Source organism: Seriola dumerili, unplaced genomic scaffold (genome assembly GCF_002260705.1).
Source record: "Seriola dumerili isolate Sdu_G_001 unplaced genomic scaffold, Sdu_1.0 BDQW01000262.1, whole genome shotgun sequence".
Classification (NCBI taxonomy): Eukaryota; Metazoa; Chordata; class Actinopteri; order Carangiformes; family Carangidae; genus Seriola; species Seriola dumerili.
In genome coordinates, this window is record NW_019174517.1 from 277773 (window position 1) to 301154 (window position 23382).

At 43.7% G+C, this 23382-nt stretch overlaps 3 protein-coding genes across 4 annotated transcripts; 2 read left to right on the top strand and 1 right to left on the bottom strand.

Moving 5' to 3' along the window:
* The first annotated feature begins 404 nt into the window (after positions 1-404).
* LOC111230318 (complement C1q tumor necrosis factor-related protein 6-like) lies at positions 405-4769 on the top strand. Its single transcript, XM_022757009.1, has 3 exons — positions 405-626; positions 2548-2748; positions 3509-4769. The coding sequence occupies exons 2-3, from the start codon at positions 2556-2558 to the stop codon at positions 4057-4059; spliced, it is 744 nt and encodes a 247-aa protein (XP_022612730.1). The 5' UTR covers positions 405-626; positions 2548-2555; the 3' UTR covers positions 4060-4769.
* Positions 4770-5487: 718 nt separating this feature from the next.
* On the top strand, positions 5488-13433 carry papolb (poly(A) polymerase beta). The gene is made up of 18 exons (XM_022757027.1): positions 5488-5495; positions 6054-6224; positions 6416-6482; positions 6570-6651; positions 6912-7075; positions 7193-7304; positions 7426-7515; positions 8052-8190; positions 9255-9327; positions 9440-9560; positions 9681-9765; positions 10579-10632; positions 10734-10853; positions 11198-11310; positions 11411-11667; positions 12570-12836; positions 12941-13032; positions 13424-13433. The coding sequence occupies exons 1-18, from the start codon at positions 5488-5490 to the stop codon at positions 13431-13433; spliced, it is 2025 nt and encodes a 674-aa protein (XP_022612748.1).
* A 2816-nt stretch (positions 13434-16249) lies between these two features.
* LOC111230325 (carbohydrate sulfotransferase 12-like) lies at positions 16250-22693 on the bottom strand. Of its 2 annotated transcripts, none has more exons than XM_022757019.1 (5): positions 22635-22693; positions 19331-20028; positions 18202-18354; positions 17839-18018; positions 16250-17329 (listed from the first exon to the last, which is right to left on the bottom strand). In XM_022757019.1, the coding sequence occupies exons 2-5, from the start codon at positions 19694-19696 to the stop codon at positions 16781-16783; spliced, it is 1248 nt and encodes a 415-aa protein (XP_022612740.1). In that variant the 5' UTR covers positions 19697-20028; positions 22635-22693; the 3' UTR covers positions 16250-16780. The 2 variants fall into 2 exon arrangements, with proteins under 2 accessions (XP_022612740.1, XP_022612741.1); XM_022757020.1 differs by having other exon boundaries at positions 22627-22685.
* Between the last annotated feature and the right edge of the window lie 689 nt (positions 22694-23382).

A 23382-nucleotide genomic window follows, 5' to 3' on the forward strand; every position in this document is an offset into this window, starting at 1 on the left:
TGCCTTGCAGCAGCACGAAGCACCGATCACACACACCCTCCGTGGTCACCTGTCTTCTTATTCTTCCTGCAGTTTCCGTCCATCATTCTCTTCATTTACCCCCCCAACTCTGTCCTATTATGTGATTGTCTTGCATTTTCTCTGTCATCTCCCTCCCTCCAAAGACAAACCTGACACAGAGCAGAACAGGAGTCTGACCCAGATCCTGCATTTTTTTTGCATTAGTCTCTCTCTCTCTCTCTCTCTCTCCTTGCAGCTGCAGCAGATGGGGGGTATGGAGGAATTCAGCACAGAGGAAATACAGACCCAGGGGCAAACGAACAGGACTTTCCATAACATAAATAGACCCGTGCAGACATTTCCACAATTGCACCCTACACATTTTTGTGGCTTTGGCAGCTTTAGCAGCTGCACATATGTTTTGTTTCCTCTATCTTTGATTATGATTTTAGAGTCAAATCAGTAGACGGACACTTGTTGCCAGAGTCTGCAAGAGACTAGGAGGGATTTATAGGAAACGTCTCACAACTCACTCACGCACAGACAGAGAGAGGGAGAGGGAGTGTCTCTCTCCTCCGTCCTCTGTCTCCTCAGCGGACTGAAGCGGCTGCAGAGACGTCAACGAGGTGAGGTCGATTCACGTACAGATCTCAGTTACCAGCTGGGTGCATGACGGGGGGAGTTTATGTTGTTTCTGGCGACTTGGTTATGAGTCTTGACTGGGCTCCACACTTTAAATATAGAAACAGGCTTGTGCAGTGTAGTTAATACATGGCAATCTGCAAAATGCACATTCGTTTTCATTGCTGCATCTCACGGGATGTCCCTGCATGTACTGACTAAACATGGACTTTAAAGCTAAAATACAAATTTGCAATTTAACACAAGTGAAAATCAAGGTGTACACAGATGCCTCCAGACAGGACATAAATGCATGCAGTGTGTAGCATATCTGACGTACAAGTTTCCAGTTCAAGTAGGGGTTTCCACAAAGAAACAGTTATGTAATATCTCTGGTCAGTGTATGAGCCACATCAAACGCACTGAATGACCATCTGTGCTTCAGTCTGGAAATCTCAGCAGAGCCTCAACACAAGTAGCAGATTTTCACTGCAAGATAAATGACAAATAGAGAAAACACCAATGAGGACCAATGATAATATTTTCACTGAATATGCACCACACAGCTGCACAACTGCCGTTGCAAATGCACACACAATCTGCCGGTGGACACAAAGGTGAGAGTGTGGTAAACACACAGTAACGGACTAGAGATAGAGACAGAAATCTCATCAGAGTAAATGACAAATACAAACAAATTCTTACTCGGGAGAGAAAATGGCACGAGGCAGTAAAGACAGTCTAAACCTGCTGGATTTGAAAAGAGCCTTAAGATGACGTCTGTGGTGATTTGGCACGATAAAAATAAAGTTAAAAAAAAGAAAGAAAGCAATGACTCCAAACCTCCAAACAGAGGAGCCAAACAGCCAGACTGACACACAAAACGACTGTGTCCATGTCTTCTCTGTTCATTCTGTGTCTTCTTGCAAAAATATTAAGAGTCGCTTCAAACAAACAAGACAGCGACCGGTGCCGCTGGTTTAATGTCCTCTGTTTCTACCAAACACAATCAGGGGAAAGCCCAGACTGGAGCTGAGCTGCCAGCAAACACAGTCGCTCCAAAACGTTTTTCTTCTCCCCGTAATGGGAAAACTTTAATCATAAATGTTTGTAACGTTTAGAATCTCTGTGTGTGTGTGTGTGTTTCTTTTACTGAGTATCAGTCATGTATGCAGGATGTAACTCTCAGTATGGATGCAGCTGTCCTATGTAAACACAGCAGCACACGCTGTTCCAGTTCCAGTTCACAGAGACGGGCTGATCACTGCAGCCTGGCAGACGGCCAAAACTTTTCCACTGAAACATTCTCTCTCTCTCTCTCTCTCTCTCTCTCTGGGTTAAAACCATCATTCCTTCTTGAGCTAATAGTTGATGAACTATGGGTCGTCTGCGGGGTCATTTGTCATGTCGCTCCGCCTTCGCCCCATTTTTATGTCGTTGCCTTTACTTTCGGGATTTGGATGAGAAGCACATTAGTGCGTCTTTGAGGCACCGTCTGTTAGAGCCGGCTCTGTGACACATGTAGATACATGAGCAGAGATCAACCAGTGAAATGTCACTCTCTCAGTGCAATCCACCTTCAGTATTTTCACTGGCTCACGGTCGAAGATTCCTCTTTCTCTTTTCCACTGCTCTGGGAATCACATCTAGAATGATCTTATTTTCTGAGCAGCTGCTGAACAAATCATAACTCGGCATTGTTACATAAATTGAATGGTGCGTGCTTCACTGCTGGTGCAGCTAATGGTATTTTCTACTGGTTATTAAATGTTGCGCCAAGTAGCATTCAGTCACCTGGAAGGTGCACAACAGATCCTTTGTTTTAAGTGAAAGAACTTCAGATCTCTGTGGCACCAGTCTTCACTGGACGTCTGCTCCAGGTGGCGATTCGATCTTCTGATAGTTTCCTCTGCTCTGACTCTATAGGCACAGCCATGTTGGGTGTCCTCCTCATTCTGTCCCTCTGTTCCCTGGTGGCCCTGGTGCCTCCCCCGAGTGCTACTGCCCTCTGCAAGCGCTGCTGTGACGACCTGGAGCCAGCAGAGGGCAGCGGAGCCGAGCTGGCCGCCGGAGGGTTCAGCCATGTGCCGGAGGTCCGCACCTTCATCAACATGACCATCCTCAAAGGTGACTCTTACTCGTCTGCTGCTGCTGTGCGCAGTCATACTGGTTCCACAGGGTTTCAAGCACATTACAATAAAATATCCAGGTTTCCTTCAAAGTTTAAAGGTGGTGAGAAGTACTGGGAGAGGACAGCTACCTATATATACAGTATATATATATATATATTTTTTTTTTGCTGTCTTCTTATTTAATGATTTATTATTTTATTCATTATTTTATCTCATTTTACATTAATGTTTTTAATGTTTTTCATTTTAGATCAAAGCTTTAAATATGTTTTTATTGTTGTGAAGCACTTTGTGTTACATTTCTGGAATGAAAGTTGCTGCACATTCTGCCTGACACTGGACTTACTCATGGTTCTGTAAACTTTAGAAAAACATATTTTGGAGAAACAGAGGAGTTTCCAAACCGTGGGCTTCGGTTTTGAAATGGAAAAAAAAAAATCTTGTTTGTCAAACCTACAGAATTTCTTTATGTGACAAAAAGGGTTCAGCTCCTTTTCTAGACATGAAGTCGTGCGGGTCATTGGACACCAGAGACAAAGACAACACACCAGGTCCTGTGTCTCTGAGCGTCTCGACCTGTTTCAGATGACCGCAGTGATCTGTTGTCTTGAACTGAAGCAGGGAGAAAATGTGGTGGCTAATTCATCAAGTACACGCTTCTTTTCACCTTTTCTTCTTTCACTCCGTCTCTTGTGAACTTCTAATGTCTGTCTCTCTAATGTTTGAGGAAGTATGACTCACATCATTGTGTGTAGGTGACAAAGGAGATCGTGGCGACAGAGGGACACCAGGTAAAGCTGGACAGGAAGGCCCTCCGGGCGCCGTTGGACCCAGTGGCCCAAAAGGCGCTAAGGGCCAAGCGGGGCCTCCAGGAGACCCCTGCAAAGTCCAGTACTCCGCCTTCTCTGTTGGCCGTCGCAAATCCCTCCACAGCCTGGAGTCCTACCAGGCGCTGGTGTTCGACACGGTCTTTGTCAACCTCGACGGCCACTTCGACATGTTCGGCGGGAAGTTCCTCTGCCGCATCCCGGGGATCTACTTCTTCAACGTCAACATTCACACGTGGAACTTCAAGGAGACGTATCTGCACATCATGCAGAACGACAGGGAGCAGGCCATCGTGTACGCCCAGCCCAGCGACCGCTCCATCATGCAGAGTCAGAGCCTGATGCTGCAGCTGGAGCTGAACGACGAGGTGTGGGTCCGACTGTACAAGAGGCAGCGGGAGAACGCCATCTACAGTGACGACGTAGATGTCTATATCACTTTCAATGGGTACCTCATCAGAGCGAGTGTGGAGGAGTAATGAGGAGGAAGACAAGCTGAGGACGTCTCTCTGTAATTTGTAGATAAAAGGCGTCCAGCTGCTGATTCAGCGACACCTCTGCAGTGAACTGAAAACACTCGATACCCCAAAGGAAAAGTCTCAGAATATGTGGATTCATTCTCTGTATCTCTCTGATTGGATATCATAACAACAAAACAGGAGTCTTACATTCCTCATTACACACAGTAACAAGATTATTGATTTAAAAAAAAAAAAAAAAGGACATAATTCGTCATGTGTAATTTGTAATGACAGAATAATGAAAACAGAAAGATGGCTGATATTTAGTATTGTCACTCAAGCGATGATTTATAGTAGCATATGGTAAGAACAAGTACACTACACTACATTTGGTGCTAAAACATGGTGCTAACTGAATTTTTGTTGTGTAGAATATGGAATAAAAGGGCAGTTTTGACTCTATGTGACTTTGTGAAACTGAAGCATAATGTTCTCTACAGGAAGATCTCGTGTTTTGGACTGATTTACTATTATATGGACCGTCTCATGTCCTGCTTTTAAAGTGTACTTGAATGCTTCGTGCTAAACAACAGACGGCAAAAGCAAAGACAGCTAAAGGCAGCGGCTCATGACCTGGACTATAAATCTTAACTCCATATACTGTATGTACGAGCTGCTGGGCAATTGAATTTCTCCAAGGGGATGAATAAAGTATCTATCTATAGATATTGTTGATTTTATTGTTGTTGATATTATTGATCTTTTTTTTTGTGTCGTCTGTTGTCGAACGTGGTTTCCCGCCAGGGTCGAGCAGGTGGTGGTGATGTTCGCTCGCAAAGAGCATCAACCATTGTTGCATTTCAAGACGGGGCTAGCTGGTTAGCATGCTAACTTCCATAGCTAGAAGAAAGCTGGTTTCTACTCTTGGCTATGTAGCGATAGCAAAAACTTACATATAGCACCTTTAAACGTTAAAACAGTTCAGACTAAACCACATAAAGTACTGGCTGTGAAGTTTTCTGATATTAATGACTCTGACATCATCCCTTAATCAACATATAGATCAATGTTTATTAATATACTTTACTAATATAGCACACACACACATTCAGTGGGTGACAGTGGTGCATTAATTAGAAGAAACAGAACCACTATCACTTGAACGCAGCATTAAAACCATGGATCTTATCTTATCTTATAATACGTTGATGATTAAAACCCACACAGGTCGGTGCGCACGTGTCATTTTTCTTTTCTTCTTCTGGTCACGTGCAGTCGTCTCTGATTGGATTCCAGAATTGACGTCACTGTGGCCGCGCGTTCTTAAACTCGTGTGTTCCTCCGCTCAGCTGTGTGACCTGCGCGTGTTTTCTCCGTGTTTTACTGCGTGAAAATAAGAAACAGGACAGCTAGTGAAACACAGATAACTGCTAAACAGCCGTGACGATGTCTCGGTGAGTAACCACGTGTTGTTTTTTCTTGTTTGTTTATATATTTATAAATATATTTACTTATTGTTGAATGTGCTGCAGCTTCACTTGTGATTTTGTAAGTGTTCTGCATTGTTGTTGATGCCCACATTATGATGGGAGTAATGGACATAGTGACACCTTATATTTAACATACTTTCACCCTTTTCTATTGAACACACAAACATGCTGTAGATACTTATTGTTTCATCAATCAATCAATCAATCAATCAGACTTTATTTGTCTAGCACTGTTCATACAAACAATGCAACACAAAGTGCTTTACAGAATAAAAGCAATACACACACACACACACACACACATATTTACACACAGAACAATAAATAAAACCAATAGAAATAAAACAATAATAACAGGAAGTGAGGAAACGCTGTCATGCAAAGATAAAAGTAAAGATGAAGTGAGGGATAAAGATAAAATAATAAAATACTAAAACAGAGGAGATATGTTAAGATGAGTAAAACCAAACAGAAGACAAAAAAAAAGACTGTTTCGTGTAAAGTGTAAATGTCCCTTCTCAGACCCGTGAAGAGCCACGCTCCGCCATGGCCAGACACACCCAGGTGTTATGGGATCACTGGTCCGATCAGTGAGGATCTGCCCCACGAGGCTGATTTGATCCAGACCAGAAAACTGATCGACAGTCTGAAGTCATACGGTGTGTTCGAGGACGACTTGGAGCTGCAGCACAGGCATGACTCATCTTTCTTCTATTTCATTATCTCCTCCTTGTTTCATTGATAAAGACTAGGAGAGGTAGAACTGAATAAACATGTAGATATTTTAGTGTTTATTGTGACTCTTGGATGTTGGATGGTTTGTTTTTTTTTTTTCCTCTGAGAAATGGTGATATTTGAAAATGCTCTCCTTGTTTTATTTGCAGAGAGAAGGTTGTGAGGAGGCTGGAGTTTCTCTATAAGGAGTGGCTCAAAGAAATGTGTTTTTCATTGGTAAGAAACAGTTGGTTAAATCTTTTGTTTTCTAATCTAAAAGTATCTCCACATACGAAACCAGTCGTTTTGCTTTTTGATTTTTAGAACATACCTGAATCAGTCACTGAAAATGTCGGAGGCAAGGTCTTTCCATTTGGCTCCTATTATATGGGAGCTCACTCCAAAGGTAATTCAGAGACTCTTTAACTCTTTAACTGTAAGAGCATGTTTTAATTCTCCTTTTTCTTACTTACTTTGTAACTTTGAAAAGTGTTATATAAATAAAGTTTATTCTGCTTCTTCTTCTTATTATTATTATTATTATATAGTATACAGATGTGAGGCTGCTGTTTCACTATCCATTCAGGGTGGTGGGTTACATGGTGAAGATACTGGTCTATTTAAATCTAGACTTTCCTCTCATATGAATCTGCGTTGCTGTGACAGGTGCTGACATTGACGCTCTTTGTGTCGGACCTGGATTTCTGGAGAGGAAGGACTTCTTCACGTCCTTCTACGAGAAGCTGCGAGCCCAGCAGGAGGTCAAAGACATACGGGTCATTGAAGACGCGTTTGTCCCCGTCATCAAACTGTCCTATGATGGGATTGAGGTAATTTGTCTCCAGAAATAAATAAAAACTCGACCGTCCAAAGTTCAACAGTTAAAAAAAAAGAAGTTTAGTTTGCATGTGTCTCCATTGTGTTTGTGTGTTTCTGTCATTTTCCAGATTGACCTCGTCTTCGCCCGCGTGGCGCAGAAGAGCATCCCTGAAAATCTCGACCTTCTGGACGACAAGCTGTTGCAGAACATGGATGAACACTGTGTCAGGAGCCTCAATGGTCAGCGTCAGATTAAAGTACACACCCGACTGAGAAACCCTGCAGTGTTACCTGACAGCTGCATGATGTACCACACTGTTGATTGGCCCTTTGTTCCTGTTTCTATATTCTGTCTTTACAGGCTACAGGGTCACAGAAGAAATCATGCGTCTTGTGCCAAACATTTTTAACTTCAGGCTGGCGCTGAGAGCCGTCAAGCTGTGGGCCAAACGTGAGTTCAACACACAGAACCCCTTTAACCCGCCAAGGTCGACGGATCTTTGCAATAACGCAGCGAAGAAATACGGTTTTAATGTTGTTAAAATCTGTAGAATCGTGTGAGATTGTACGTGACTCAAAGCTGCAGCGAGAAGGCCTCGAAGCAGAACTCTGAAATCTGGTTAAAGCAGAGTGACAGACAACGCAATGATATTACAAAATCTAATTTTAGCCATTTATTAAACATTTATCTTCTATTTCACTCATTTATTTTTTTATGAACCTAAGACTTTGGTAAACCCTGTGTTGGATCACGTCAGTGACAGTTCTCTTTCTCTACCGAGGCTCATGTTCTCTTTTATTTTGTTTGGTTTGTGTCTGTTTTGCAGAGATAAACGATGCACAGGTTTAGCTGCCACAACATTTGTTTGAGCAGCATTTTTGTAACAGCAGTAGGAGGCGATGTAATGTGAAACAAAATAGAGGCATGCAATATTTAACTCTTATTTTGAAAATTCTCACTCGGCTCATCCTCCTCTTTCCCCTCAGGCCGTAACATTTACTCCAACAAGCTGGGCTTCTTGGGCGGGATATCCTGGGCCGTACTGGTGGCCAGAATTTGTCAGGTGTACCCCAACGCTACAGTTTCCACCCTGGTGATCAAATTCTTCAAGGTCTACTCCATGTGGTGAGTTGTCCCAGTGTTTCTGGTCTCTGTGGTAAATGAAAAAAAACATCAAACTGGGTTTATTAAAAGTCGCTTGGCGCTGAGATCCACCGAGACTGGATCTAGAATTTGTTTCCATCAAAACCAAACTGCCCATTGCAGCTGATGTCTTGCTCTGGATGGACAGACAGATCGTTTATGTCATAAGCAGGTTGCACTTCACTACAGTTCTTCAGTTCTTGTGAGAACCATGTGGCTCGTTGGAAAACAGCTGTTCTCATCACCTGCTGCTTTTCTCTTAAAGTTGAAAAGCAACTAGAAACTCACAGAATCGCCTCCTCACTGTCGTCTGCCTCCACAACTCAGACTAAATTCAGGTTACACCCCCGTTTGTAAAGACTCATGTAACATGTGTCTTGAGTAATGGCTATAAAGTGTTTTCCTGAGGTCACTGTGATCTTGACCTTTGACCTTTGACCACAAAAGTCTAATCAGTTCGTCCTTGAGTCACAGTGAACGTTTGTGCAAAATTTGAAGGGATTTCCTTTGAGGAGTTCTGGAGATATTATGTTCACGACGCCAAAATCATGTTTTGTGAGGTAACCGTGACCTTGACCTTTGAACTTTGACCTTTAGCTACTAAATTCTAATCACTTTGTCCTTTAGTCTAGGTGAACGTTTTTACCAAATTTGAAGAAATTCCCTCAAGGTGTTACAGAGATATCGCGTTCACAAGGCCCAAACTGTGTTTTGTGGGGTCACCACGCTCGTGACCTTTGACCTTTGACCCCCCAAAAATCTAATCAGTTCATCCTTGAGTCCTAGTGAATGTTTTTGCCAAATTTGAAAAAGTTCCGTCAAGGCGTTTTTGGGATATCGTGTCCACGAGAATGAGACGGACTTAACTGACAAACTGAAAACAAGATGGCCTCCGGCTCTGACTGTCGCCGGCGCGGAGGAATAAAAAAACATTTTGCTGTCGGGCTTTTAAAACGGTGACGCCACGCTGTCACTCTGAACAGGAAGCTGCATGTTGACACCTTTTGTGAAAGTTGCAGACGAGGATCTTTGTGTGTTTGTGTCAGGGTGTGGCCCGTCCCGGTCCGCCTGAGGGTCGTGGAGAACCGCTGCTACGACCTTCCTTTCTGGGATCCCACGGTCAGGTTCATTCACAGTTTAGGCTACAACCGTGAAAAATCGTGTCGAGTTAGTGAATCATCGACCTTCAAACACGTTGGAGGTGAGACTCTGTGTTCCTGTGTGTTTCCAGGTTAATCTGAACGACCGCTGCCACATCATGCCCATCATCACCCCGGCGTACCCGCAGCAGAACACGTCGTTCAACGTGTCTCCGTCCACCTCAACCATCATCACAGCGGAGATCGAGCGCGGTACGTAGCCACTTCGCCGCCAAACGCCTCGGCTCTCTCAAACAAACCGTCACTGTCGTAGCTGTGTTTGATCAAACCGCGCTGAAGCCATAACCTCAACGTTTTCTCCCTCGCTCACAGGCCTCGCCGTCGCTCAGGAAATACAGCAGGAGGAGGCGAACTGGTCCAAACTCTTTGAAAAGCCAAACTTTTTTGAGAATTACCAGTATGTATTGATCTGCCTGAAGAACAAAATATCCTGCAACGATAATTAATAACTGTTAATTATCATTTTGATATTTTAAACAGACTGAATGAAGATATTCACGTCCACAGTGGAGTAATGAATGAAGCTGATGTGATGATGTTGTTGTTGTTGGAAACAGACGTGGGTCGTCTCCTGTTTGTTAATGAGAGAGAACAAACGTTTCTTTTGCTGTTTGCTGTAATTAATTGAAAATGTGGACTGATGTGTGTTCAGCTGGTTTCACAGTCTGTTTGTTTTCAGACTTAAGAATATTGTGATGGTTGAATCTGATTGTTCTGATGGATTTGCGGAATGATTTCAGTGAGTAATTCAAAGTGTTTGAAACATGTGATTGTGTTTTTCGTCCTACACGGACTGTTGGAGTTTATCACTTGTTGGAGTTTATCACTTGTTGTGAATATGAGCCGCCTGGATTCATTTAACTGCGTCTGAACTTTGTTTTCTGTTGTGTTTGATTTAATGTCTCGTCTGAATAAATCTGCCGTGTCTTCTGATCTCGCTTCGTTATCTCTTCTTCTCTTTCTTATTTTGAAGCTGTGCGGTCAGAGCGAGCAGCTGAAGGTTTTATCCTTTAAAACAGATTTGTTACGTTTGACCTTCACTGTTTAATGGATAGACTGGTATCTGTCTTTGTGCAGTGATGTCACTCGTTGTGCTGTAAATTGACCGTCTGTAAATATTGATCAGAACTGAATCCACAGTGATCTGTGCGGGTAAAATAGATCCCGGCCTTATGAAGGCACAATGACGTGTTGCCTCTTGTGTTTCAAGGCATTACGTTCTGCTGCGAGCGAGTTCGGCCTCGGAGGAGCAGCATCGTGAGTGGTGAGTTGACGTTAAAGTTAAGACAATCGTAACGGTCCGTGTGTTTTCCAGCTGCTCCGGTTCGCTCTTTCTCAACACGATGTTTTATTCCCCCGGCTCAGGGTCGGCACTGTCGAGTCAAAGATCAGACTCCTGGTGGGAATCCTGGAGAGAAATGTCCATGTTTCACTGGCTCATGTTCATCTACAGCCTTTCCATGGACCCGGGAAGGACAACAACAAGTAAGGATGTGATTTCATGGTTGTGTCTGAGCTGGAGTCCGTCTGTGGCCACTGATTCATTTACAGTTACGTAACTTTATATATCATGTAAAGAAAGGCTGAGGAAGTCAGTGGAAAGTGCTGCTGTGGGACTAATAATATTTCTATTGATTACAACTAAAGAGATGATGATATTCACAGGTGCCTGTGTTTTATTTCAGTGGAGTTTGTGCAGAGAAAAGGAAACAGTGCATGTGGGCTATAGGGACGGTTTATAATGTGTGAGACAGATATTAATGTATAAATGAATCATCAAACTGGACTCCAGAGGGTTAAGCACTCGTTGGCCTGTGCTCCTGTTTCAGAGAGGGAGTGATCACAACCTGGATGATCGGACTTTCTTTGGTCTTTAATACAGACGGGTCTAAAAACCAGAAAATAGACCTGACCCCCGACCTCCTTTCCTTCACTGAAACTAGTATGTTTTTTCTTCTTCTTCTTTTCTTTTTGAATTGAGTAGACATAGCTCTCTGTTGTGTGACATCAGGACTGATGATTGTACTGTTGTGCTGCTGCAGTCTACAGCCAGGCAGAGAGCTGTAGGACGTATGAAGAGGGGATGACCGTATCCGCCACGTACGGCAGCAGGGAGAACCTCAGCTGGGAGATGCCAAACGGCGACCGCAAAAGGCTTTTCAGTCCAAAACCGAGCCACCGACTCTCCGCCACAGCGCCACCTCGTCACGCTCCACCTGCCGGCCGGGGCCAGCCGGGCGTGAAGAGAAAAGGCCGGCCTCAGTCTGAGACGCCGGCCAAGAGAGCGAAAGCCGACGAGGTTGCCGCCAAACCGCACCACGCTTTGTTGACGATAGAATCTATTAGTTTTTCATTTGTTTGTTTGCTTTCTTGCTGAGCGTCAGATGAGAACATGGCGACCACACAAAGCCACAGCCAGCAGCTGGTTGGCTGTTTGTTTTGTGTACAAAACCCAAAGTGTAAAAATCACCAGTGGGTGATTCACTGGATTATTTCCTGGCCTGGCGTCTCCACTTGATGCCAAGGAGAGTCCAGGTCCAAGTTCCTGTGCACAGCCAGGAAATAGTCAGGCACATAACCCTGTAAAAACCCCAATGAAACAGTTGTGCACACTAATTTATCATTTATCTTTTATTTGTTTACAGTATTTGCATATTAACACATTTTTTACTAGTTACTTTTGGACAGGGCTAGCTGTTTCCTTCATGCTAAGCTAAACTAACCAGCTGTAGCTCCATATTTAACCCTCTGAGGTCGGAGGGCGTTTTTCTGCATTTCTACATTATTTCTTAAACTGTCTGAAGGCTCATAAAAACAGTCCAATATATGAGTGAAATAGAAGATAAATGGATAATAAAAGCCTAAAAGGAAATTTTGTGATATCACAGAGTCGTAGTGTCAGATTTTAGAGGCTGTGATTCACGTACGATCTCGCAAGAAGATGTAAGAGAGAGTGGAGAGTCGACAGATTCTAACAACATTTAAACCATATTTCTACGTTGTGTTATTGCAAAGATATTAATGGAAACATCCGTCGACCTCGGAGGGTTAATATTCTGATGCACGAGAGGAATCAACCTTCTCATCTGACTCTAGAGCAACATGTCTAGTGCTTGTGTTGAGATATTAGTCACAGTGCTGTGCAGTAACGTAAGTAAGAGCTGAACGTTACAGTAAAAATAAATTCCTTGTTCTCCACAGGAGTCGGTGTCTGTGACAGAAGCGTCCACATCCTGCAGACCCACCTCCGCCTGCAGGATTTCACCGGCCAGCCGCGGCTGCTGTTCTCTAAGTTCAGACACTTCACCTGAGAAGATGAAACGTGACGAGGAGCTCACCCGCTCTGAGGAGTCTCCTTCAGGTGTCTCCCTCAGTCAGAGTCCGTCTCCCAGTGTGAGCCCACCACGCCACGAGAGACCTGGCACCCCCGAGCTCCGGACGCCCAACAAGAAATTCAAATACGACCCGGTATGTTAAACTGTCCCGAACTTCTCAGCTTGCAGTTAGACGAGGAGAGACTTAGTGCAAGTAGAAAAATATTCATATGTTGTGGCTGCTCCTTCCCGGGTCAGAGTCAGCCCGCTGTGGAGCTCTCTGACCAGCTTCCTGCTCCAACCACGCCCGTGACCTTTGTGAAAAACGCCATCCAACTGCAACTGCTCAGGTACAGCAGCAGAGGTGTGAAGAGAAACCTGTCCTCAGTTTCTCTGTGGCTGCACAAACCTCCACTCCCTCCTGCCGCCTCGTCGTGTGTAGCACTCATACAGCACACGTGGAGCAGATCCACAGACAGGGGTAGACTGATCAAACCTTTACACCACAAGAGGGCAGTAAAGCCACGAGTACACAGATAACACTGTTAGAGTGAGACCCTGCTGCAGATCGGTTATCTCTTCTAATGGCTCGGTCTGTGCAGACCTGATAACAGTAGCGAGGCTCTTATTAATCATTTTCTGATGTATGAATAATGATTTAAAATGATTAGAAGAAATATTAAAAAATAAATCTTACATCAGTTTTCTTATCCTCCCTGTTCCTCACTGTCTCTCTTACAGGCGTAACTGACAAAAACAACCTTCATCCTCCATCACCAGTCATTTATTTTGCTTTCTTCTTTTTCTTTTTGCTTGCTCGTTGTGTTTCGTGCGCATTGTATTCAAATAAATGAAAATGGAGAACAAAGTTTATCCGTCTCTTTAAATAAAGCTTCAAAAAAAATATGATGAAGTGATGTGCAGAAAGAGAGACTAAAGAATCTTCCATCATGCCCCACCACCTTTATTTCTCTTGCACTTAGACCAGATGATGCATGACACCAGAATACTAAAGAAAACTGAATGAATACTTTGCATTTTTCTCCCACGAACGGGAGAAGTAACAATACAAAAACAAACAAAAAAAAAAAACATCCATCCAAAAAATAGATTTTGGTGTGTGCCACTGTTCGATGTTAGGAAACAGAATGAGGTCAAAATGTAGGACGAGGTTTGGTGCCGCAGCTTCAACAAACATGTAAGCTGTTTAAAGCAGTAATGTGGTGGTGCCGTCAGATCACTGAGGGAAAGAAAATGCATATCAGCTGTCAAACCCTAATCTTAATAAAAAAAAAAAAAGGCCCACTGTGACTGATTTCCCCCCCGTACAAAAACAGAATGTGCGCATAGTTTTATTCTGCTAATAAATACAAAATTATTCCATTTTATAGTCTTGTTGTTTGCACTTTGAAAGAAAAACAAAAAACAGCAAAGAAAATACAATAAAAGAACATGAAAATACAAGAGATATGAAAATACAATTAATTTGACAAACACTGTGTGTGTGTGTGAGAGTGTGTGAGAGAGTGTGTGTGTGAGTGTGTGTGTGTGTGGGGGATGACGGGGTGTGTTTTCTTTTTGTTTTTTTTCTTACATAAACTTTTGGGAAAAACCAGCCACTGAAGTTTAATAATTCCTCCCTATTCAGGTGTGAACTATAAACCATTTAAAAAGTCAAAGTTTAATTAAGATGAAAAAAAAAATAAAAATAAAAAATACAGTTTCTCCTCTGACGAATCAGAATAAACCCGAAAGGCAGTGAGACAAGTCTGAGTCAACAGTGTGTGGACGTGTACACCGCCGCGACAGAAGCGTGTCCGTGACATCACGTACAGTACAGACCGCACGGGGGGGGGGGGGGATTCCGGTGTGGAAAGCACGAGATCACTGGACACGAACACCGACAGAGTCCGCACACAATCACAAATCATACAAACTCCCAGAGAGACAGTCAGACTCATATTCTGCTGAAGGGCTCCGTCGTTTCCTATTTGTCCCAAATGATAATCACACAGGATAATCAAGGCCCAGTATATGAAATATACCTTGTTGTGGTTTCGTACAGTTCTCACTGTATCGTGTTCTAAGTAAAAATGAAGTCCTTCTACAAAAATACTTTTTTTTTTGCTGTGTAAATGTCTGCAACCGAAGGCACTATCTTCTCATCCCACTCTTCTGATACCGATCATACGACCCGATCCTCTGCCCAGATCGTGATGCGGGTTAATCCCGACTCCGACCGCGAGCCAAAGCTTTACCCGGAAACTCTGACGTGAACTCTGACCGCAGCTTCATCTCGCACCGACTTTACAGTTGTTCTTAAAATGCATCAACAGCAGAGCTCTGTACCTGTATCAGCTCCTTGCTACAAAACACTGCATCCCATGAAAATACTGCGCTTATAAAAGAGGGGAGGGAGTGTGTGTGTGTGTGTGTGGGGGGGGGGGCATCATTCAGTACTGCTGCAGTCTCCAGGGTTACAGTTGCAGTTTTGTGCATGAAAACACAAAAGATGATCAAATGCTTGGTGATACCAGCGTCATGGTAACGACAAGCAATAAAAAAGAAAAATGTTCCCTTTAGAAAAGCGTCTGTTTTGAATGCACCTGTGCAAAAGAACGTCGAAACTCCAGCTCTTCAGTTCACTGGAGCTGCTGTGCGCTTCATCGTGCTCTCAAACTGTCACGCAAAAGCAGAAATGAAGCTAAAATGCCATGATAAATTATTCTGTTAATATAATCTTATGGACTTGCGCATGCTGAAACCTAACGTACCCGGGTCTGAGAGAGCAGGTGGGTTTGTTCCTAAAGATCCTCTTCATGTGTATGAGGTATAAAATAATAATGTTTCTGATATTGGCACCTGTCATTAGTGTGTTCAACGTAAAAAATCCCTTTCATGCTTGACATAAACAAAGCACTTACACCTTGTGAAATAAATTAGCTGACGACTAACACTCTAGTGCAACTACATTTTAAACGCATCTAGTAACATTTACAAAAACCACTGCACGACCGGCGACCAAAAAAAGACAAAAGAAAAACCCCAAATATGTTTCGTGTGACCGCACAAACGTGGCGTATGGCTCTGTGACATCCTGCTACAAAGCCCTGTGTGATCAGCAGAGTTAGTGACATCACAAATCACAGGCGTGGTGTGACATCGACGCTGGGAGTGCAAGACGCTCGGCGTGGAGTTTAGAGTTAAAGGGACAGTTCAGGTTTTTTTGACGTGGGGTTGTGTGAGGTCAGCTCCTCCCTGTTACACATGTGTCGCTGTGGGCGGAGCCACCAGAACAAACCTGTTTTAGACACTTTTAAAAACAATCCAACATGTGTTTAAATGAAGCTTCATGTCGAATATTTTCAGCCATTTATCTTCCTGTGAAAACAGCACTTTCCTTTGGCACTACATTTTTTACAACCACTGAACTACCGTATTCCTACGCACAAGCGCACTGTATGACGCCGCAGCTGCAGGTCAGCTGAGCGAATCAGAAAGTGGCTGAAAGTGCTGTTTTCACGGGAAAATAAACCTCTGAAAATATTCTACATGAAGCTTCATTTAAACACATGTTGGATTGTCTAAAACAGGTTTGTTCTGGTGGCCCCGCCCACAGCAACACGTCACTCTGCTGGTCTGACGGTGCTCCTGGTATGATCTCCTACCTGGGAGGAGCTGATCAGAATCTACTGCAGGTAATGAACCGACTGTATATGACTGACCTCACACAACCCCACGACAGAACACCTGAACTGCCCCTTTAAGGACTACACTGAATGTACGACGTGTTAGGGACACCTGCTGTTCACTCCACATCTCGTACTGTCGCACTCTAACCTGTGTGCTTCTAATTATCTTTGTGATTTAATAAACAACAATAATGGATAATGGCTGTCGCCTGGCTTCACTTCATTAGTGTGCTACCTTAAATCAGTGGGTGTCCTTAACGACGAGCACATTCAGTGTAGAAACGACTGGAGAACGTATCTGCAAAGAACAAAGGGAGGCGTCACCGTTGTTGGGAGTGTAGCATCACTTCATCACATAAAAACATTTTGTCTGTGTGCGGCAGCGTCAGTTTTGTAAAAACACGAGTCACTCGTTGAGGATCGAGTCCGGTCTGTCGTAGCCGAAAAGCCTGAAGTCGGGTTCGTACAGCTTGTAGAGTTCTCTCCGCGCCTCCACAGGCACTGTGCTGAACCAGTCGGCCTCCCAGCTGCTGGCTGTGAGGTTCCTGTGGGAGGTGGGGAACTCCACCACGTTGTCCACCCGCAGCTGACGGAGCAGGTGCTCTGCATCCTCTTCTGCCGTCTCCAAGTGGCCCACAAAGTCATACTGAATCTGGCATGGGTGGCAAAGCCGATACACCTGCCGCCAGTGTTCGTTAAAGGGCATCTCCTTCTCTGTCTGAGGGTCCAGGAGATACTGGATGAAGTGGGAGAAGGAGGGATGGACGCCCACGGCGAACGCCTCGTCCACAGAGGCGGGAGGTGTCGGCTGGTTGGCGTAGCGGCGCAGCATCACCTGTGCGAAGCGCCGGTAAAAATCGTCGTTGCGCAGCTCAAATTTATTCCGGTAGGCGGAGATGAGACGCACAAAGGGGTCCCGCACAAAAAGGAACTTGGTGTACTTCTTCAGCTTCACCTTCAAAAAGGAACACATCACATATTACTATCACACAGGTGAAGGCAACTGATAAAATACACAAAGCAACTAACTCAAGGACGTAACAGACGACTCTTTAGCTTTGAGAAATGATGATGCTCCTCTGTCTGATTAATAATGACTTTTTCTTTTTCTTTTTTATTCTGTGTCCAGAGGCGACGGTGACGCAGCTGAAAACAGATGTTCAACTCACATCTCTTACAGCTTTGTGATGGTGAAAACAAATTTGGAGCAAATCCACCAGAAACGTTCACGGAGAGATGCTTTGCTAAATGTGTTTGCGTCAAAAATGTCTTGCTGGTGATTGTGCAGATAATTTAACATCAGGCAAAAGTAAAACGAAAGATGACACATGATTTAGCAGGCGTCACGAAGCCATTCAACAATAATTAAAGCAGTTAATACGTTTAATGGATAAACTACTCTGTGTTTTTTTTTTAATCATGTTGTATTATTCTGACCACATAGTGCACAGTGTTTTCACAGACCTTCATGAGGTGCCTTGCGAACTTGCCGTAGCGCTTCCAGAACTTGTTGAAGGTGAAGTGCATGCTGCTGTTGTGGACCAGGTCCCGGGGGATGGCCAGCGGGTCTCTCTGGGGAACCCCGTCCTGCAGCAGGCTCTCACTAAGAACTATCATGATCCGCTTCCAGTTACTGCACGCCACCTGAGAGACACAGACCGCTGAGTCTGAAGCTTTTACAGAAGAACAGGTAAGGGCCAGTAGAAACACACAGGCATAAAAACAACATCTCAGTGGCATTTTTTCGTACCACAGCTGAGCGCCTCGGCTCTCATTTGATGTAATGGACTCAAACAAAGCCGTAAGATAATGCAGACATTGGCGTACCTTAGGGACGTAACAGTAGATGATACCGTGCCTGTCGTCCACGATGAGGTGATCCAGCTCCTTGTTGGGAATGTCATCAAATGAGCGGTTTTTGCCGGGAAACACCACGCTGTCGTTAGCGCACATCTCCTGAAGTAACCTCCGTCGCTGCTCCTGATCGGTCCATGTGATAAAACACACACAAATTTATCTTTAGCAATGGAGGGACATATATATTGATGGTGACAAACCATCCAATCATCATCTTGTTTCCTCTCTTTGGTCAGTTATTCCAGGCTGACAGGCAAACAGAAGCTATAACACTAGCACCAGGGTAGGGTTGGGCAGTCATATTGATAACATATTGTGATTGACCAGTGAGTACAATCCCTATGCAGTGTAGCTCTGTGCACCCTGAATGACAGGCCACTGAGGGGCTTAAATAGTCAAAAAAGTGAAAACACCTGTGTGGGGGGGGGGGGGCATAGCTTTTGTAGGGGCTTTAAATAATTGCCAAGACTGTTTTTAATCTAAGCAAAGCTCTTGTACAACTTATTGTGTGTGGATGACATTCAGCATTTGATAAATTTGAATTATCAATCTATAATTTTTGTAAAGAATGGTCAATATTTAGATTGGTATTGGTAAAAAAAACTTCAGGTAATAATAGTGAAAGAAAGAAAGAAAGAAAGAAAGAAAGAAAGAAAGAAAGAAAGAAAGAAAAAGAAAGAAATCCAGAGTAAACACTTGAACATTATTGAAAGTTATTCAAAAATCCATCAATATTACAAGGCTGTAAAGCCTACTCCAATCCATAAACACAAATGACTTTAGTCTCAATCGGCTCCTTTTAATTAATGTTTATATATTATGACAGTTTTACTAGCTTCACATTATCTGAATCAGAGGAGCCGCTGTGACTGTTCTGCATGTGAGCACCAAGTTCTCTCACAGGCCTTTTTAATAACAGACATTTTGACTTTTCATAGCAGGAAACCGATAACATTAACAATAACTGTGTTCTGTTTAAACGTCCCAGAGAACCAACATGAAGCTGCAACTGCCATGAATGGAACATGAAATATTTAATACTACTACTACTACTACTACTACTACTACTACTAATAATAATAATAATGATGATGTTAACCTGTCTCTCACGGAGCTCTGCCGCCACTGGAGTCAGGTGAATCTTCCACTCCCGCCGCGGTATGTACCGCTCTTCTGCTTTCTCTGATTGGTTGCTTGTGTCGGCAGGGACAGGGTCTGTGGGCTCACCAGTTCCCGGTTCTAAGAACTGGTTGACGAAGGCATCGATGTCGGACAGGAAGGACGGGGTTCGGGGGGTTTGAGGCCGCTGCTGAGGAGGGGGGTGTGGGATTTTGGGGCCCGGCGAGACGGGAGTGTGCAAATACAGGTGAGAGGCTCCGACATCGTCCCAGTAGATGATGATGAGGAGGATCATGAAGGCTGAGCCCAGGACCACGAAGATGCGAAACATCCTGGACGTTCCCATAGTGACTGTTGCTTTGCTACAGTATCACCATAGCAACAGACTTATGACTATACAGGGCGTCTCTACAGCATCGCCATGGCAGCAGATTGGAACAGTAGTTACCTGGGTCTTTTTATGTGATCACCAGGGTTCTTGCTTGCTACAGGGTCACCATAGCAACAGAGTCAAGGTCCAGAAGCTCTCTCTCACCATGGCGATAGATAAACGGCAGCTGTAGCAGAGTCTGTGGTGGGGCTTATCATGATGCTGGTGCACTGCAGGAGTGTGCTGCTCAGGAGCGTAACTGGCCATTCATGGATTAACGCTCACCTCTGCTCCATGCCTGCAGCAGCCTGCAGACAGTCAACAGAGAGAGGGAAAACCACCGTTAACTCAGTCCTGCTTGGAAATAACCACTCCCATCTCTGAAATCAGATCATGTGCCCGTCTTATCATCAGCTTTCCATTTGACACCAGAAAGACTTTATTTCATCAAAACACTGGATTATTCTGTAGTTTTTCAAGCACATGAAGAAACACTGACACACAGAGGCAGAGGATTCAGCAGCCGAGAGCAACAACACTTTAACAGAAAACCAAGTTAAATGTAAAACCTAATAATATACCAAGGTTGTGAAACAATAATGCATCATGTAAGTGCCTTTTTAAATCTCTCTAGTCAAACACCTACATAGAGTTTCACACTTACAGAAGCGCACAGATTTGGGCAAAACTCTTCCACATGAACCAAAGTATTCCTGCTGTTGTGTTACTAAACAGCAGAGTGAGTGAGTCTAACGGTTTACTGGGCTCAGTTTTTGACAAGGCATGCAGTGAGCTTTTGCTTCGCCTCTCGGAGCTGACCTCACTCCCACTCCCAGCAGTAAAATCACAAGCGGTTGTCAAATATCTGCATGCCAGGGAGCGTGCAAGTAATAAGTTTTGCATTGCACAAGTGTCCTGCTGTACCCACATCAGGCTTCCTATGGATTATGGTGCAGCCTCGTTGGCACACTTTAATACTGAGAACCCCTGAGGTAATAAAAGCCCCTATGTTAGCAACCTTTGAAAGACGGCCAATAGCAAATATTTTACACACCTAACCAAGATATGTCCTGTGTGTACAAAACACACTGAAGCTCACTGTGCTCACGCAGTCCACAAAACGGCCCATTACTCTGTGGGGAGCTGCAGAGAGATTCCCCGAAGTAGTCTAGAAGACACATACGCAGTGTCTGTTCTACATGCAGCTTATCTCAATCACAATCAATGTTTCATAATTACACTCTATCTCCGATCTATCTTCTCCTTCCTGTTGAGTTTAAAAGTCAAAGGGCATCGCTTCTCCGTTCCGACAGACTTCTAAATCTGGAGCTCTTGTGCAACAGTCCTCATATTATTTCCTCTTTCCTGACGATAAGAGGGGACCATTGACATGGAAAATCATCATTCCCCTCTCCACTCCTCTTCCTCTCTGCACACCAATGAATTAACTACCATCTTATAATGAACATCATGTCAGATATACCAGGGGCAGCTAATATTTAGACCCAATTTCGTATAAATTTATACTTAAATACATTTCAGACGTAAATACTGTACTTTTAACTCCACAGCTAAAGTTACTCGTTACTTTAAAAATTAAGATTTTTCACACAAAACATATGATGACCTTAAAATATAGATTAAACAGTAAAAAGGTATATAATATATAGTATTTATAGGTGAAATTAGCTCAACCTCAATGAACCTCGATAGTAAAATGCTACTTAATATAATATAATATAATATCATGATATTTTCCTTTGAATCATTTAATGAAATATTAAAAAAAAAGAAAAAAATCTCATCACAGTATCATAGAATCCAATCTGATTTTATTAAATGTCTTGTTTTGCCTCACAAAGAGTCTGAAATCTAAAAATATCCATTATTAAATATTTGTTAATTAATACATTATTACAATAGTTATTAAATAAATTAAAGCAAATTCTAATTTGACCACCTGAAAGTATTTTGCTTATAACATAATATAATATAATATAATGTAATATAATATAATATAATTAGCACTCAAAGGAGCCATGGTTCTGCATTGAATACTTTGACTTTTGATAGTTGATCCATATTTTGATAATAATAGTCTTCATACTTCGTAGTAGACTATATGTATATGTAGGCTAGTTTGGGAGTATTATAACAGGATGGAGCTCCTGTATTGAGATTCTACAGTGGTAAAGACTCGGTGTTAAAGTGGTGAAAGAAGTGTTAAAACCATATCTAAGGATATAGAGGCGAAATGACCCTTTAAATGTCTTAGTTCTCGGTTCTCGCAGATTTCTGTGTTGACATTATTTTTGGACGACACCATATAAGCAAGTCTCCAAGCTATTTTAACTGACGCAAGCGGCTGTTAATCGAGACATACTGGAGGTTAGTTGCTCCGTAGTTCCCCTGCGTGCGTTTTGTTCAGCGCCACGTTATCGCTGGTATCGAACCCGCGGTGTAGACAACAGAATAAAAAAGCCACGAAAGCGGCCGGAGCTTCACCCAGCGGCGGATAAATCACACCGTCCTGTCCGCAGCAGCCGCGAGCGGATGCCAGACCGGACACAATGTAGCCTTTGACGGAAGAGCAGCGCCGCGGGAACGGGCTGTTCCTCGCGCCGGGAAGCCCTCTCGTCATGTGGCTCTCGGTTCACAGCCACACACGGCGTCGCGCGGAGCCGTTAGTCACATTAACGTGGAGATAATGGAGCAAAAAGAAAAAAACAGCCTGTGGTCTCATCCATGTAGGCTGCTCATACAGTGTGCCCGGCGGCATCTAGGTGTCAAAGTAGAGCTCAGCCCCGGAGCAGAGGTGCGCGCAGAGAGGGGAAATCTTACTTTCCTTTGATCGTTTAATGGAAATAATAAAACAGATGAGTTAAAAAAATAAAAATAAACAGCACCTCCTCACCTCTTTTTGTGGCAGCTTGATCCCAGCGCCGCGTCAGCTGAGCCTGCCTGCGATGCGAGTCCCGTTTTTCATCTGAGGAGATGGAGCGGGAGCAACGCAAAGCACCGCGAGAGTTTGGAGCTGATGGGGTTTCTGCAGAGTGAGCTCATGAGGGGGAAAAAAAAATCACTTTTCTGGGTCAGCTCCAGCATAACATGTCTCTACCCTGGGATGATTTATGTAGACAGCCCACAGCTCCTCTCCCTCCCTCCCTGTTCCTGTTCCCTCCTCCGGGAACAGCACGCTGAAAATAACCTGCTGTACCTGCAAAAAAACAAATGTCATCCTCACTCCAAAAAACTAGACCAAAAGAATGATAATAAGGAAATGTGGCTGCGGGGATGTGAGTGAGTGTGTTTCTGTAGCCTCGGGCTGATGCGATTAAAATCCTGTTATTTGTGAGCTCTTTTCATCCTGTGACATCAAACGTAGCAAGGAGCCCCCACAGAGCAGCTGATTCACTTTGCAACACACACACACACACACACACACACACACACACACACACACACACACACACACACACACACACACACTATCATCTGCTTTCAATCAGCGTCATATATTTCACCCCCACTCCTGATTTTACTCACAGCGCTGTTCTCATGAATTTGCTTAATATAGCTGTGTTCCCTGGCAGTCATTCTACTTTGATCACACACACACACACACACACACACACACACACACACACACACACACACACACA

Coding starts and splice junctions, on each gene's coding strand:
- LOC111230318 (XM_022757009.1), top strand. CDS start 2,556: ATGTTGGGTGTCCTCCTCATTCTGTCCCTCTGTTCCCTGGTGGCCCTG. Junction 2,749..3,508: donor CAACATGACCATCCTCAAAG/GTGACTCTTACT, acceptor CATTGTGTGTAG/GTGACAAAGGAGATCGTGGC.
- papolb (XM_022757027.1), top strand. Junction 6,483..6,569: donor AAGAAATGTGTTTTTCATTG/GTAAGAAACAGT, acceptor TTTGATTTTTAG/AACATACCTGAATCAGTCAC. Junction 10,633..10,733: donor GAGGAGCAGCATCGTGAGTG/GTGAGTTGACGT, acceptor CCCCCGGCTCAG/GGTCGGCACTGTCGAGTCAA.
- LOC111230325 (XM_022757019.1), bottom strand. CDS start 19,696: ATGGGAACGTCCAGGATGTTTCGCATCTTCGTGGTCCTGGGCTCAGCC. Junction 18,019..18,201: donor TCTACTGTTACGTCCCTAAG/GTACGCCAATGT, acceptor TGTGTCTCTCAG/GTGGCGTGCAGTAACTGGAA. Junction 17,330..17,838: donor TCGCAAGGCACCTCATGAAG/GTCTGTGAAAAC, acceptor TCCTTTTTGAAG/GTGAAGCTGAAGAAGTACAC.